Raw genomic sequence first — 15,963 nt, 5'->3', positions numbered from 1 at the left:
AACTGGCAAACTTTGATCAGATCCGAACGCTTGGATGGACCGGCACAATAAGTGCGTAAAATGTTGACTGAGCCAACAAATTTTACGAAAACAAATATCTGTTTATATTGTAGCGTAATTGATTTTTATGTAGCGACTGTATAAGTATTATCCCTCACTCCACTGCTTTTCTCTTCTGTTGATTCTTCGTCCTTACATTCATGTAGATTGTAGATTCATAGTTTCCTTTAGATAATAATTAAGATACCTATGTAATATTTACTCTAAAGTCTAAATTAAAAAGGAGAGTATTCATAAAATTAACTCATTATAACAGAAACGGACTCTATTATTTACTTTTGTGAAATCATAAAGTTTTCAAAGCGATCGCGTTTTATCTAAAAATATCAAAAAAATTATACTATTTACCTCACACTTCATCTTACAAGAATGAAAAAGGAATTAAACTTGTAAGTACAGAATTTAACTTGTAAGTTCATACAAAAGTAAAATTGCCATTTAATTTTCTCACCATCGTAACATAAGTAGGTTATAGAAGAGGGGCATTATATCTGCTCTAGTGTCCACCAAGTGTGAATTCACGACACATCAGATACCAAGTGAGTCGTATTGGCTCACCGATGCGTTTATAGGACACTAGACGTGAATAAACAAGTAATACCCTTTCAGTTAATATTGTGTATGAAATATTATATTTCTTTCTCATACGGCTTCAGGGTCGGCGTACTTTACTTGATTTTACTGTTAAGTTGTAACTCTATCCTTTAAAACAATTTTTCTGTAATTTGTTGCTGAAAATTAGCATAATGTATGATTTTGTACCTTGATTTCTTTCCACAAGTTTGAAATGCAGATTTAGATGGATTTTGGTGATAGAAAACTACATGGTTTCGTTCTAAAATTGTTTACGTCAAGGATGGTGACAAGGTAATGTTTATTTTTTGTTAGTACATATTTGAAATAAAAATTAAGCGTTCAAGTATGATTTATATTTCTACTTAATATAATACACTTGAGTTTAAAGTTCTGTATGTTCTACAGGTGGTGAAGGCGGGGAAGCGTAACGATAGTACTTGCTGTAAATCTCTTCCCATAATTGAGTGCGCTCTTTGTGTAAAGGCCCTTTTAGTTCTAAGGGCAAATTGAGCACCATGTGTGGAGACCCTTCCTTGTCTACTGAAGGCCAGGCTGGTAATTCCGATCCTTTGGGCACTGGTTCGCTGTAAAAAGAAACATTAATTATTTATGCCGTAGACTTCTTCTAGAAGAACTTTTGAATCGCCTTAACCCTCGTCATGTTACCACCGGTTCGGAAAGCAGAAAAGATTGATTACAAAGATTTGTCTATTCAGATATCTGGCCGAAAAATCTGTTTTAATAATACCTACTTTAGTAAATGGGTTATCGATTATTGTTTCCGTAATACACAAAATTAACCTTTAAAAAAATAACGTATATATCTAACTTACCCTGTAGTTATGAAATTTGTCCAAATCTCTCGCATTATTTTTTTCATATCCTTAAAATCTTTAGATATAAGACAGTTCCGAATGGTGCGTTATGTTCAGACCATCCATGACGGCATTGGTTTGAGCACAATGATCTGCGCCGCGAATGTTAGCGTGAGGGATAATAGGATCGTTGTCGTGAACAAAGGAATATTCATACAGATATATACTCCTGTGACCAGCTTCATAGTACAGTTTTATAGCCCTCATAGTTGGATACGCAAAGATAACGTCAGTAAAGTAATTAATATAATTAATTATTTGATCGGCTTCAATTGGCTTCTTTCCAAAATAAAACTCTTTGATCTTATTCGCTATAGCCACTTTTTCCTCCATATTTTCAAATTGTAAATCTGCTGGTAAAAACTTTGCAAAGTCTTCGGACATTTCTTTACGCCATTGGTCAAATACAGCAACACGATAGAGACCCTCCATATTTGCAAATCCATATAGCATAGGTAGTTTTTTATAATTTCCACTTTTTATAAGATTAACTGGTTGCTCTGTTAGGAAAGGTTCTTCGCTAGTTTTGCATTCGACACATGGAGACAAGAGTAATGCAAAATCGTATCCACTAAAAAAGTCGTTTCGACTAACTGAATTGAGCACATCATATGGAACTGTTTGGTAGAATTCCACTAAAGCGCCAAAATTATTCACATCTGTAAAATTTAAAAATCTCGCGTACTTTTTCGCATTCGCAATAGGGTCTATTTGAACGGCAAATATTGCTGTACTCGATCCACTTTCAGGTATGACTTTATGGAAAAGACCTTGAGCACTTTTGGAAACCATCAATAAGTCTACAGATGCAGAACCTGCGCTATAGCCAGCTATAGTAACATCGTCAGGATTGCCGCCGAATCTTACAATGTTTCTCTGGACCCACCTCAGAAGAGCTACTTGGTCTTTCATTCCAGCGTTTCCAGGTACGTCTTCAGTACCAAGGCATAAAAATCCATGAGCTCCAAGACGATAATTGAAAGTAACTGCGATTAATTTCTTACTGCGAACTAGGTTTTTATACGTGGCTAAGTTTCCATGGCCCATGACGAATGCGCCTCCATGGACGTAGACCACAACTGGTAAATTTTTCTCGTCAGTGTCAGGTATGAAAACATTTGCAATCAGACAATTTTCTATTTGTTTTAATGAATCCGGGTATATTTCAAAATCTATCTGAGGACAAATTATTCCTTTGTCTGTAGCATCAAACGTTTCTAGCCATATTGGTGCTGGGAGAGGTGCCTATGGAAATAAAGTATAATCAAAATATTTGAGTTATTGAAGCATTTAAGAAGTATTTAAAATCTCATGCATATTAATTATAACATAAAATTAAGGAAAGGAAAACGTTACAAAGATTGGACCAAAATAACACACTTAATTCAACCTGACGTTGAGATGAATCGTAATATAGTACTATATCAAATTTAAATAAATAACAACATAAATGCATAATGATCTCATTCAAGCCTAACTCTGACCTTAGACCACAATCAAAGATTTAGAATACTCGCCTTGAATCTATTTCTTCCGGTAGGGGCCGTGGCGTACGGTATCCCGTGAAATGAATATAATCCCCCCTCGGGGTCCAAATATCCTCGTACTTTTCCTTGTTCCAGTTTAATTATTTTCGTGTCACTGTCCTCACCTATAACATAAGCACACAAACATATTACAAAAAACAATTTTGTCCACATGATATAACACGCACACAGTTCCGCTTATATTTTAGTTACGTAATGATTGTAATATTTAATTATATCTTTATTTTTAAAAAACGACAGATAAGAGGTTGATTTATCTGATAATTTTCATGCCAATGCAGTCATCTGCTGGAACCACGATAACCAAATCTTTTTATGAAATCATTATTTCAACAATTGAATATATAAAAACAAGCAGGATCAAATTATTTTAATTTTTCTTCATATTCAAACTCTTTCATAATAATTGATTCTAATAAGATTGAAGTGTTATTTTTTATAGAGTAATTCATTTATAATAAAATTTAAAATTATTTTATAATGCGAATCGAATAGCAACAATCTTATTTAGAATAGGTTATAACTATTATTATAACTCTACTTAATTTTATCTGATGTAGGTAAGTACTTTTTAAATGAATACTCATAAAATAGTTAACAAGGTATAAGGAGCACTTGAAATATTGATTAGATAGATAAAATAGAAAAACTCTATTACTGATGTTCGTAAACAATTGAACAATATTCATGTGTAATGTGGACAAATTATTGTAAACACATCGTAAGAAGCAATGTACATTAATAATATACTAGCGGTCCGCCCCGGCTTCGCCCGTGGTACATATGAAAAATAGATGTTGGCCGATTCTCAGACTTACCCGATATGCACAGAAAATTTCATGAGAATCGGTCCACCCGTTTCGGAGGAGTATGCAGACTAACATTGTGACACGAGAATTTTATATATAAGATATATATATATATATATATATATGTATTATTAAAAATGGATCTACCAACCTACATTGGTTACCAACTACTAACAGACAATAAAGATTATTTCTCTCTATAGACTATTACTTAAACCTTCGTTATTTTAGATACACAATAATAGAACATGATATATTAATAGAAAAACAAAAAACCCAACTGCAAATTTTTCTATAAGATACTTTTTGGCGCCATTTTTTTCTGTCACAGACGGGTAAAAATAAAAGGACATTCATAATTTTGAAGGTTAGTAACATACAAGCATGTTATTTCAGCACTGTATTGCATTTATCATAATTGGCACTTAAAATATATGAATGTGAACTGTACAAATAAATATAATTTAGGTAAATATCTATTTGTTATACCTAAATGAAATATTTTCTTAAATGCATCATACTATGTACCTATATTGTATATCAGTTATACGCGAGACATACATACTTACCTGTAAGTATAAGATATTTTTAAATTAACTGCTTAATTAAGAGCCTAGATTCTATATACATATATAACATAGTATTATTAGCATAGTATTATATTTAGGTAATTATCTGAGGTATATTATCTGTGCTAATTGCTAATTGATATAATATTTTAGCAACTAATTCAAACAGCTTGTTTGAGTTGAGTTACTATTTTTATCTATAATGTAGGTAATTATTTATTTATTTAAATTCTTTATTAAACACACATACATAAGGGGAAAAAATGAATACACAAAGAAAAAAGAAAATCATAACATGTTAAATAGGCGGCATTATCGCTATAAGCGATCTCTGCCAGGCAACCTTTGGATAGGATTTGTCATACGAATTAAATACAGATTGAAAGGAACAATGGATTGGTGTTTGATTTAAAAGTAGAAAAAAAAATCACAATAATAAAAAAATATATATTATAAATAGATAATAAATAAATAGGTAAAAACAATATTAACATCGATATCAATACTATAAATACATGCTATAAGTACACATACATACATATATATTATACTTACATACATACTTACATAATACATATATGTTATTGAGGATTTTCAAGAAAACCAATTTGTTTCTCTGTAAATTCAAAGTTTTTATTTAAGAAAGTTTTCACAAAAGTTAACATACGAGTTTGTTATTACAACTTTCCGATTCAATTTTATTTTTCTTGAACCAACACGATTCTTCTGGATGATATCTTATTCCTTTGTCTAAAGATTCACAGGTTTTACATGGCGTCTTCTCATTAATTTTATTTCTATGAAGAAAAGTAGCACTCCTTACCATAGGTGAGTTCTTCTTGTATATCATACCTTCATATTTTCTTATCTCGTTGAACAAATCAGTAGTGTTGTTGAGTTCATCCCTGTTTAATTTATTTAAGATAAACCCAGGTAAGCCGGTTGCAATAAGATCTATTATTGTTTTGGAGTCTACTGATTTGTTTATGTCTAGTATGAGTCGTTCTTTTTTTATTGCATAATCAATTAATAATCCTTCTTTATACTTGAATGAAAAAGCATATGTGACCATGTCCCATCCTTGGTTTTTAAATGTTTCCAAAAACTTGTTTTTCCATTCCTTCCATTCAGAAGTTACTGTTATTTTGATGGCCATCGAGCTATACCAATCCAAACAAGATTTTTCTAAAAACAATCTCAATATTTCAATTTTTGTAATATTGAAGCGGTCACACTCTTTTTCAAAATTCTCTATCCATTGCAATGCATTACAATTCTTACTTGTGAATTTTTCAATAATAAATTTCTCCGAGACATGTTTTATGTTATGTTGATTTTCTTTCTTAGTGGTAGTTTCAATTAATTTTTCTAATATATTTTGTAAATTACTATCTTTATCTTTGTTTTTTGAATTAAATAAATTTTAATTATTGATAACAGTTCTCATAATTATGAGTGTATAATTATACACATGAATCTCAGCATGTATGAACGTATTGAAGTTCCCTTTTTTTTAAACAAGAATTATTTCATATAGGTTTTCTATTCAAGAACTGCTCTTACCAATTCAAGATCCTTGGCATCTTGTGGATGTGGATAACCTGAGCATGATGGTTGATAAGTAGTATTTGATATGTCAATTAAAGCAAATTGAGATGGATGGTCTGCCTGAAAGAGATAAAAATGTTACATTAGATATGGTCCCAAGTAATAATAAATAGATTGCTACAGAAACATGAATGTTTGGTAAATTGTAAAACTTTTAGTATTTTTTTTTATTGACGACGCGGTTGGCGCAGTGGTAAAGTAACTGCCTACTGAGCCGACGGTCCCGGGTTCGATCCCCGGTCAGGGCAAATATTTGTGTGATGAACTCAATTATTTGTTCTTGGGTCTGGGTGTTATTATCTATATATGTATTTATTAAATATTATATTTATCGTCGCCTAGTACCCACAACACAAGCCTTAATTGAGCTTACTGTGGGACTAGGTCGATTTGTGTAATAATGTCCTATAATATTTATTTATTTAATATTTATTATTATTTAAATAATTTATTGAACAAACATTGTGTATTATATACTTATGGAAAGTGTAGCTTTCCAACAACGAAAGAATTAAAAAAATTGGACCAGTAGTTTTGAGGTCTTTTTGTGCATACACAATCAAATCTTTCCTTTTTACAATATTAAGTATAGAAAAAGTTTGAGACGATGTAATAAAAGTTTCACTTTAAAAGATTATAATAATGTAGGTAATATCTTAAAAACTAAAAAATAACTCAGTAGGTTTTAAGTACCAGTCATCACACCACTTGTCTCATGATACTCTAGGTCTCTAGAGCATATAAGTCAAAAAAGATATAGTGAAGCATATAGCAATTAGATTAATCGGTCAACAGTAAGGGGGTACAATTTCAATTACTACCTTGTACCTAAAAAAAACAAACAGGATGAGCTAAATAAAATCTATACTATAATATTATAAAGCTGAAGTTTGTTTGTTTGTTTGAACGCGCTAGTCTAGGGAACTACTGGTCCGATTTGAAAAATTCTTTCGGTGTTAGATAGCTCATTCATCGAGGAAGGCTATAGGGTATATAATATATATAACCACGCTTCGACCAACAGTATTGGAGCCACGGGGGTGAAACCGCGCGGAGCAGCTAGTTGTTTAATAAAAAGATTGATGAATTATTTACCTTTGCAAATACTGTTGGAATAGCATCATCTCTCAATCAAACAATGTTTAAAGTCTTATTAAATGCGCTCTCTTCAAAGTGCAATGAGCACACATTAATGTTTTTAGTTCCTGGCCGGATATTTCCTATGCCAATCTTTTCCAACCATGCCTTTCGCCGGGATTCGTTACTTGGTAAACTAAAACGAGAAAATATACAACAATATATAACTTCGCACGTAATTAATAAACAAATTAATAATTTATCGATAAGGTGTTTATGCGATGATGTTCGACACTAGCACTCACTCATGTTTATGTTTTCGATGCAAATGAAATAAGGAGAATTTTGCGGGTTTCTACAGCTCATAATAACTAAGATGATTAAATGTAAAATGATTGAAAGATTTCTATACACTTGATAATAAATACACTTTAATATAAGCAACAATTTAACAAAATGTTAGCCACTTACCGTTGAAAGGTTAGATTCGGCCTGTTTTTGCTTTGGCATAGGCCACAACCTACTATAGAACACTTCATGGTACCTATTATTATTTTCAATTATACTTATTACACTCGATTATGGTCGAAAAACACTGGAAAATCATAAAAATTTCACAATGATATCTTCTCACATGTAAACAAAACCGTATAATGATGCTAGGCGTCCACTAGGCGGATCGGGCCGGGCCGCATCGCAACGCAAAAATACGCGTGGCAGCAAAGGTACATCGATGCCAATGAAGAGGGTGCTAATAAAAAGAGTGTAGATGCTTTTTCTATAAGTAAAACCACTGTTGTGAGAAAGAGATGGGTATATATCGTTATTATTTCCGCGTCAAATTGAACAATTACGGATTACGGCAGTTCTGAGCTTTCTGCGACACGCATTGCCGGTGTCTATTGGATTCTCTGTCTACGCCACGATAGCGATTGCGCGCGACGTTGCCACTCTTATGCTAGGCGTCCATTACAGGCGGATCGGGCCGGGCCGCATCGCAACGGGCCGTCTCTAATGGACGCGCTGTTTGCTCCTGCGTCCACCTGTACGGGGCGCGGCCGACCGCCTAGGCGGATTTTATCTAACAGACGCTCGCCGCTCACATCCGCCTGCCTGCGTCCTATAGACGGGTCGGGGTGGGCCGGGCCGCAGCGCACCGCCGGCAGAAATCCGCCTGCGAAGCGATATCCGCCAATGCGTTGCGGCCCGCCCCGGCCCGATCCGAAAACATAGGCCGGCGTATTTTTGCGTTGCGATGCGGCCCGGCCCGATCCGCCTAGTGGACGCCAGCCATTATATAAACAAACACTGTACTAGACCTGTCATCTGTCATCTGTGCATTGTGCAAAGTGCAAACACTCAAGTCAACTTGAATGCATGCGCGCGCCGTGCGAATCCAAATTCGGGAATTTTCTATTTAATTCATAAGATACGTGTTGAAATAGCCTGTAGTTATCAGTTAGACATGCGCAAAACAGTACGTCAAATAGTAATGCAACATCACGCATCTCTTCCACGGAAGTGATATTACTCCGTAACATCACACATTACCCGATCGATTTTTAATGAAATGATGACCGAGTAATGTTTAAGGTGATATACGTGAAGTATTACAGATCATATTGAAAAATAGCAATAATAACTGCAATACTTATTAGTTATTACATATCGTAAAATTACAATTTAAGTAAATATTTAAAAAATGTAGTTGATTTTCCTTCATACTTGGCCACGTACTTTATGTTGTTTGTTAATAATTGTAATGAAAGCAAGCAAATGTACAACAAAATAAAAAAAAGTGAGTGATGCGAGTGATGTTTGTAACTGATGCGTGATGTTGCATTACGTGTCAAAGTGATATTACTTTTGTACTATTACACGCATTACCTACCCATGTCTATTATCAGTGTTACTTGTGAGTGTTAAAATGGACAATTATAATGTGGCGTACATTAAAAAGTGTGTTAAAACGTTACAAATTCGGCTTGAATTGAAAGCTAAGGGACCACCACGGCCTGAACTTGACCTTACGCAAAAATGTACGACAAAAACGAAAACATATACGCGTGTGTTTAAATCCGAACAATATGTGAAAACACCGTGGTTGTGTGGTTGTGATAAAAGCAACAAACTATTCTGTTTTCCGTGTCTTTTATTTGAAGCGGGCGCGGGCGGCGGAGGTGAGAGTGCTTGGACTGAAACGGGCGTTGACAACCTAGCTCATCTTTCAATTAAGATAAAAAGACATTCAGAATCTCGGTACCATTTGTTGAATGAACTGCAGTTGGCGTCTATCGGACGACCAGACATTCGTAAAACACTAGATTCCGCGTACCGACAGACAATACGCGAGTTCAATGACCGTGTCGATGAAAACAGACATATTTTACGAAGGTTAATAGATTGTGTCGTATTTTGTGGTGCATTTCAATTTGCTTTAAGGGGGCATGATGAGTCTTCGGAATCCCTGAATCCCGGAATCTATAGAGGGTTGGTAGATTTTGTAACCGATATTGATTTAGCCATGAAGCAACATTTAACCAACAAATCCGTCTTTAAAGGTACGTCAAAATCAATTCAAAACGATATTTTAGACGCGATTTACGAGGTTTGCATATGTGAAATACAACAACAAATTAAAGAATCCAACTTTGTTGCCATTCAGGTAGATGAGACTACCGATTGTTCTACAATTCAACAGTTAGTGTTCATTGTGAGATATGTACATGATGGTAAAATATATGAGAGGTTTATAAAATATTTGCAACCTAAAGGGCACACGGCAGACATATTAGCGGCAGAGATACTGAATGAGCTGGATTTGTTAAATATCGATAAAAATAAATTAGTTGGTCAATGTTACGACGGAGCGTCAGTTATGAGTGGAAATTCAAATGGTGTGCAGAAAATCGTAAGAGATATGTACCCATATGCATATTATGTGCACTGTTATGCACACCAACTCAATCTGATATTAGAAAGGGGGGCATCGATTAATAATACGATAAGAAGTTTTTTTTGCAACCTGCACGCGTTTCCGTCGTTTTTTACGCGTTCGCCGAAACGATCGGAATTTCTAAAAGCAATCATGACCCGCAGGAGACCAGCCGCCCCACAGACTAGATGGAATAATTATAATACACGAACAGTGAAAGTTATAAATGACAACGTAGAGCCCCTGAAAGAGTGCATGGAAGCCATCATGGATTCGCCAAACAGTGATTCGAATACATTCAACCAAGCTCAATCGCTCCTATCATACTTAAATAATGATGACTTCCTGTATTGGCTTGATTTCTTCGCAACACTGATGCCTCATTGTGAAATTCTGTTTAAATTTTTACAGACCCGATATATTGACTCAACAAAAATTACTAACGAAGTCAGTCGATTTGAAAAAACAGTAAGCAAGTTACGTAACGCAGCATCGCCTCCTCCGTCGCCGCCTCCTCCGTCGCCGCCTCCTCCGTCGCCGCCTCCGCCGTCGCCTCCGCCGACGAAAAAACGCCGACCGAATAATGTCAGTCATTCGGCAATGCGTAAAGAAATATGTGACGTAGTTAGGATGCAAATAAAAGACAGATTTATGTACACTGATCATCTTTTGGCGTCAAAACTTTTTTTTACGGACAATTTCGAGAACTACAACCAAAAGTTTCCGGAAGAAGATTTCAAAAAAGTGGTTAAGACATATGATTTTTTAGAAAACTCAAAACTTAAAAACGAGCTAGTGGTAATTTACAGCAGGGAAGATTTCCATAACGCTGACGGTGCGATAGCTTTACTGCAACACTTCATAGAGTTAAACCTGGAGTCAGTTTTTGTCGAAAGTATTAAATTATTAAAATTAATTTGTACAATACCGATGAACTCGGTCGAAAGTGAGCGCTGCTTTTCCACCTTAAATAAAGTGAAAACTTTTACGCGTAATAGCATGACACAGGACCGTTTAAATGCATTGTGCATGATATCAATAGAAAAACGACTGATTAATGAGATACCTGATTTTCACAAAAAAGTTACAGATATTTTTGCACAGCAAAAAAAAAGACGTATGCATTTCCTTTATAAGTAATTTTTTTAATAAATTGTACTGCTTTACACTATGTATTTTCACTTTTCAGTGTTTTATTTCAAATGAACACCCATGAAATTTTGTCACGAGCAGCCGCTGATTAGTAGGTAGGTACATAAAAGATGAATATTGAATAATTCTCCATAATATGAAATGCGCTAAGCGAAGTGTGTTCATACCTTCCCTAATTAGATAATAATACCGAATAAATAACCTCTTCTTGGCTCCAAGGTCAAGACTACATGCATATCTATACTAATATTATAAAGAGGAAAGGTTTATACTTTATATGTATATATGTATGTATGGTTTTCACGCATAAACTACTGGACCGTTTTTGATGAAAATTGTACCTTTTATTGCGAAATATGTACCACGGCTGAAGCCGGGGCGGACCGCTAGCGTATAATATTATATACTAGCGACCCGCCCCGGCTTCGCACGGGTGCAATGCTGATACTAAATACACTACAAAAAAACTGTGAACGTTGTATATAAAAACATAGCGACCCGCTCCGGCTTCGCACGGGTATAAAATATATAGCCGGGCAGCCGGCCGGTAAATACCTACGTAGTATATTATTATTAGTCTGTGCCGGTACCGCCGCAAACGCTACGTCCCGCAATTTTTAAATCTGTAATATCTTCGAATATATTCACTTAAATCATTTGGTGTAAAGGGCCATATAGATCTATATTAAATGAACAATGTATTCAAGGTATTTAATTGGTTAAGGATTAATGCTGTACTATTGGTTAAAATCGCTTCGAAAATTAGCCATTATTTGTCGTAAAAAGTAAATGACAAAAAAAAGTTATTGTGGGTTATCCATAAGAGATAGACATAATATACCATCACGGACTTTTCTGTTGACCTTTTCAATGTGGACAATACTTACTTAGTACATTATTTTGATAAAACTCGTAGGGTTCAGCCTGCTCAAAAATAACAGTACTTCTCCACTATTTAATGGATGTTATTATACATATAAACCTTCCTCGAATTGAATCACTCTATCTATTAAAAAAAAACGCATCAAAATCCGTTGCGTAGTTTCAAAGATTTAAGCATACCAAGGGACATAGGGACAGAGAAAGCGACTTTTTTTAATAGATAAAGTGGTTCTTGATCTTGAGGCAGGTTATAGTATGTAATTTGTTAAGTTTTCTACAAAGCGAGTGAAGCCGCGGGCGGGAAGCTACTATCTATAAAAAAGCACATTGCATAGGATTAAATATTATAATGGTTAACCATACACCCGTTTTATTTCAATATTATTATAGTTCTATACGCTTTAGAGGTGGGTTCGGCGGTGGTGACGGATGACGGGAGTGTTTGTCGTAGATCTCGTCCAAAAATGCAGTTCGTTCCTTTAACAAGGACCCTCCGAGCTTCAGAGGTTTATTAATGATCATGTGTGGAGAACAGCCCTCGCCCACTGGCGGCCAGGCTGGGTAATCTGATCCTTCGGGTACAGGCCTCCTGTAACATTGGTTATAAAATATATAAACAAAAACAATATTGGAGGTACCTATAATGAGATGAAAAGATGTCCTAAAGTTAGATAGAAACTTCAAGAAGTAATTTATCTAAAGTATTTTCTGATTTATTGTCCAATATTTTATTCTACACTAGCGGTCCGCCCCGGCTTCGCCCGTGGTACATATTAACGTTTTCTCTATATAAAAACCATCCTCGTACCTACTTCAAGGAATATAATAAAAAAAGAATTATCGAAATCGGTTCAGCCGTTCTCGAGTTATGCGCTTACCAACACATTTTGCGATTCATTTTTATATTATAAAAGATAAAAGACAGTTTTTGTGATAAATAAGGATATAAATACGCACCCAGTTTTGACAAAATTGAACCAAAGGTCTCTAAGTAATTTCTTCATTTCCTTCAGTTCGTTATTTGCGAGACTCTCATCACTATGTGTGAAATTTCCATCAGCTATAGCGGCAGATTGCATGCAATGTGCGGCTCCGCGAACATTCGTATGCGAAACCGGTGGCGTCTCGTCGTGTACGAACGAATATTCATACAGGTAAATTTGATTATTACCCGCTTCCACGTGAAGTTTCACAGACCTCAGAGTGGCGTACGCAAAAAATATATCGGAGAAATAATCAATATAATTCAGGATTTTTTCGTCATTAATAGGACCATCACCAAAGTAGAATTTTCTAATTTTATTAGCTACTTCCTCTTTTTCTGCTTCGTCAGCAAATTGCAGATCAGGTGGTAAGAAATCGGAAAACTTGTTGGACATTTTATCTTTCCATTCTTCAAATAGAGGTTCACGTATTAAACCTTCCATGTTTGCAAATCCATAGAGCATGGGTAATTTCACATAGTCTCCATTTTGCAGTATGTTTACTGGAGAATCAGTAAGAAACTCGTCTCCCTCTGTGTCTCGTTCAACGCACGGACTGAATAGAAACGTCGCATCAGTTCTATTTATAGGTAATACAGAATACAATATTTCATGTGAAATAGTTTTATAAAACTCTTCGAGAGCATAAAAATCGTCAACATTCGTAAAGTTAAGACTCCTAGCGTATTCTTTAGCTACCGCAATGGGATCTGTTTGAACACTCCAAGCGGCCGTATTAGCTCCACTTTCCGGAATGACTTTCGTAAATAATCCTTTAGTCATTTTAGATAGCATAAGTAAGTCAACTGACGAGGAACCAGCGCTGTAGCCGGCGATCGTTACATCTTCGGGATTGCCTCCAAAATTCTTTATATTTTTCTGGACCCAGCGCAACAAAGCAACTTGGTCTTTCATACCGGCATTGCCAGGGATATCCTCTGTACCCAAGCATAGGAAGCCATGAGCTCCAATGCGATAGTTAAACGTAACAACGATTACTTCTTTTGTTTTGACTAAATTATTATAGGTAACTAAATTACCGAAGCCGACAACATAACCTCCGCCATGAACGTATACAACAACTGGAAGATTCTTTGTAGTGGTATCTGGTACGTATATATTAGCAATCAGACAATTTTCAGTTATCAGGAGAGAGCGCTTGTAAAACGCAACTAAATCCAGTTGTGGACAAGCTATATCTTTAGTCGCAGCATCAAAAATACCAGTCCGCTTTATTGCTGGTAATGGAGCCTAAAAAAATATTAAATACATCAGACGGCGATTACATTTCGTTCAAACGATATTTTTATAACCAAGTTTTCGTGATCGATTGAAAAAATAATTTATGAAATTGATTGAATGAGTTTTGATTTATTTAATTACTAGAGGTCCGCCCCAGCTTCGCCCGTTGTATATGTTTACGTTTTCTCTCTATAAGAACCATCCTCGTACTTCAAGGAATATAATGATAAAAGAATTAACGAAATCGGTTCAGCCGTTGTCGAGTTTTGCGCTTACCAACACATTTAGCGATTCATTTTTATCATTAAGACTAGCGGTCCGCCCCGGCTTCGCCCGTGGTACATATTTACGTTTTCTCTACATAAAAACCATCCTCGTACTTCAAGGAATATAATAAAAAAAGAATTATCGAAATCGGTTCAGCCGTTCTCGAGTTATGCGCTTACCAACACATTTTGTGATTCATTTTTATATTATAGACTAGCGGTCCGCCCCGGCTTCGCCCGTGGTACATATTTACGTTTTCTCTACATAAAAACCATCCTCGTACTTCAAGGAATATAATAAAAAAAGAATTATCGAAATCGGTTCAGCCGTTATCGAGTTATGCGCTTACCAACACATTTTGCGATTCATTTTTACATATAAGAAGACTAGCGGTCCGCCCCGGCTTCGCCCGTGGTACATAATATTTACGTTTTCTCTACATAAAAAGTAAAAACCATCCTCGTACTTCAAGGAATATAATAAAAAAAGAATTATCGAAATCGGTTCAGCCGTTCTCGAGTTATGCGCTTACCAACACATTTTGCGATTCATTTTTATATATAAGAAGAAGGGAATATAATAAAAAAAGAATTATCGAAATCGGTTCAGCCGTTCTCGAGTTATGCGCTTACCAACACATTTTGCGATTCATTTTTATATATAAGAAGATAAAGATTAAAATTCAAAACAATAGACACAACGTGACAAAACGTATGTCTCTTTCAAATTAAAACAATAAGTGCATGAAGATTTATTTCTTACCTTGAACCTCTGCCGGCCAGTTGGAGCTTTTGCGTAAGGTACACCATAGAAAGCAAAAATCCCAACATCAGAATCTTTGTATCCCCTCACAGGACCCTGCTCCGTATCCACAACACGCGACTCGAGGCCATGGCTTATTGAAACAGCCGCAAAAAATAAAGTAATCAAATAATTCCACATTACAACGGTCAACGCCACACGCTCCGAGCTCTGATGTAATACTGACAATATTAATACAAACTACATGATAATAAAAAGTAAAGAATACCCAATAGCACAGTCTCTCAGTCTAGTCGTTATCAAATTGAAGAGTTCATGGTATGGTCGATTATATAAAAAATAAATTTTCTGTTTTTTTTTTTTCATGTAGGCTTAATATAAGTTTTGAATTATTTGTCATAAATGGTAAGAAATTATTATCACAAGGTCGTGTTTCGTATAGGTATCAGGCAATCAGAATAATCATAATCGTAGATAAAATTGGCTTGCCAAGGAATCGGAAATTAAATCATTATAATATCTGATAATTAATAAGAAGTAATCTTATTTAGATAATTATTGTTTATTAATAATTTTTTGATTAAAATCAAAATAATTTTATAACCTGTTATGATACTGT

The 15,963-nt window shown here is 35.1% G+C and overlaps 2 protein-coding genes, 1 long non-coding RNA gene and 1 pseudogene across 4 annotated transcripts; 1 reads left to right on the top strand and 3 right to left on the bottom strand.

The window, feature by feature from the left end:
• Positions 1 to 980: 980 nt before the first annotated feature.
• Positions 981 to 3,325, bottom strand: LOC149909826 (uncharacterized; annotated as a pseudogene). Its single transcript, XR_016458608.1, has 3 exons — positions 3,029 to 3,325; positions 1,470 to 2,756; positions 981 to 1,220 (listed from the first exon to the last, which is right to left on the bottom strand). The product of XR_016458608.1 is annotated as an uncharacterized LOC149909826 (transcript).
• A 2,320-nt stretch (positions 3,326 to 5,645) lies between these two features.
• Positions 5,646 to 7,781, bottom strand: LOC149909825 (uncharacterized). Its single transcript, XR_016458610.1, has 3 exons — positions 7,593 to 7,781; positions 7,140 to 7,317; positions 5,646 to 6,104 (listed from the first exon to the last, which is right to left on the bottom strand). It is a non-coding gene; the product is annotated as an uncharacterized LOC149909825 (long non-coding RNA).
• A 1,246-nt stretch (positions 7,782 to 9,027) lies between these two features.
• Positions 9,028 to 11,231, top strand: LOC149909824 (zinc finger MYM-type protein 1-like). The gene has a single exon (XM_090119924.1). The coding sequence runs from the start codon at positions 9,049 to 9,051 to the stop codon at positions 11,194 to 11,196; it is 2,148 nt and encodes a 715-aa protein (XP_089976050.1). The 5' UTR covers positions 9,028 to 9,048; the 3' UTR covers positions 11,197 to 11,231.
• Positions 11,232 to 12,474: 1,243 nt separating this feature from the next.
• LOC149909823 (juvenile hormone esterase-like) lies at positions 12,475 to 15,553 on the bottom strand. Its single transcript, XM_090119927.1, has 3 exons — positions 15,345 to 15,553; positions 13,048 to 14,324; positions 12,475 to 12,679 (listed from the first exon to the last, which is right to left on the bottom strand). The coding sequence occupies exons 1-3, from the start codon at positions 15,522 to 15,524 to the stop codon at positions 12,475 to 12,477; spliced, it is 1,662 nt and encodes a 553-aa protein (XP_089976053.1). The 5' UTR covers positions 15,525 to 15,553.
• Between the last annotated feature and the right edge of the window lie 410 nt (positions 15,554 to 15,963).

The sequence above is a fragment of the Colias eurytheme genome, chromosome 3, assembly GCF_061535395.1.
Source record: "Colias eurytheme isolate Ceu_HAF_F1 chromosome 3, ilColEury1 Martin Lab GWU primary, whole genome shotgun sequence".
Lineage (NCBI taxonomy): Eukaryota > Metazoa > Arthropoda > Insecta > Lepidoptera > Pieridae > Colias > Colias eurytheme.
Note: the sequence above shows the minus strand (reverse complement) of the source record. Positions and strands in the feature narration are given on the sequence as shown.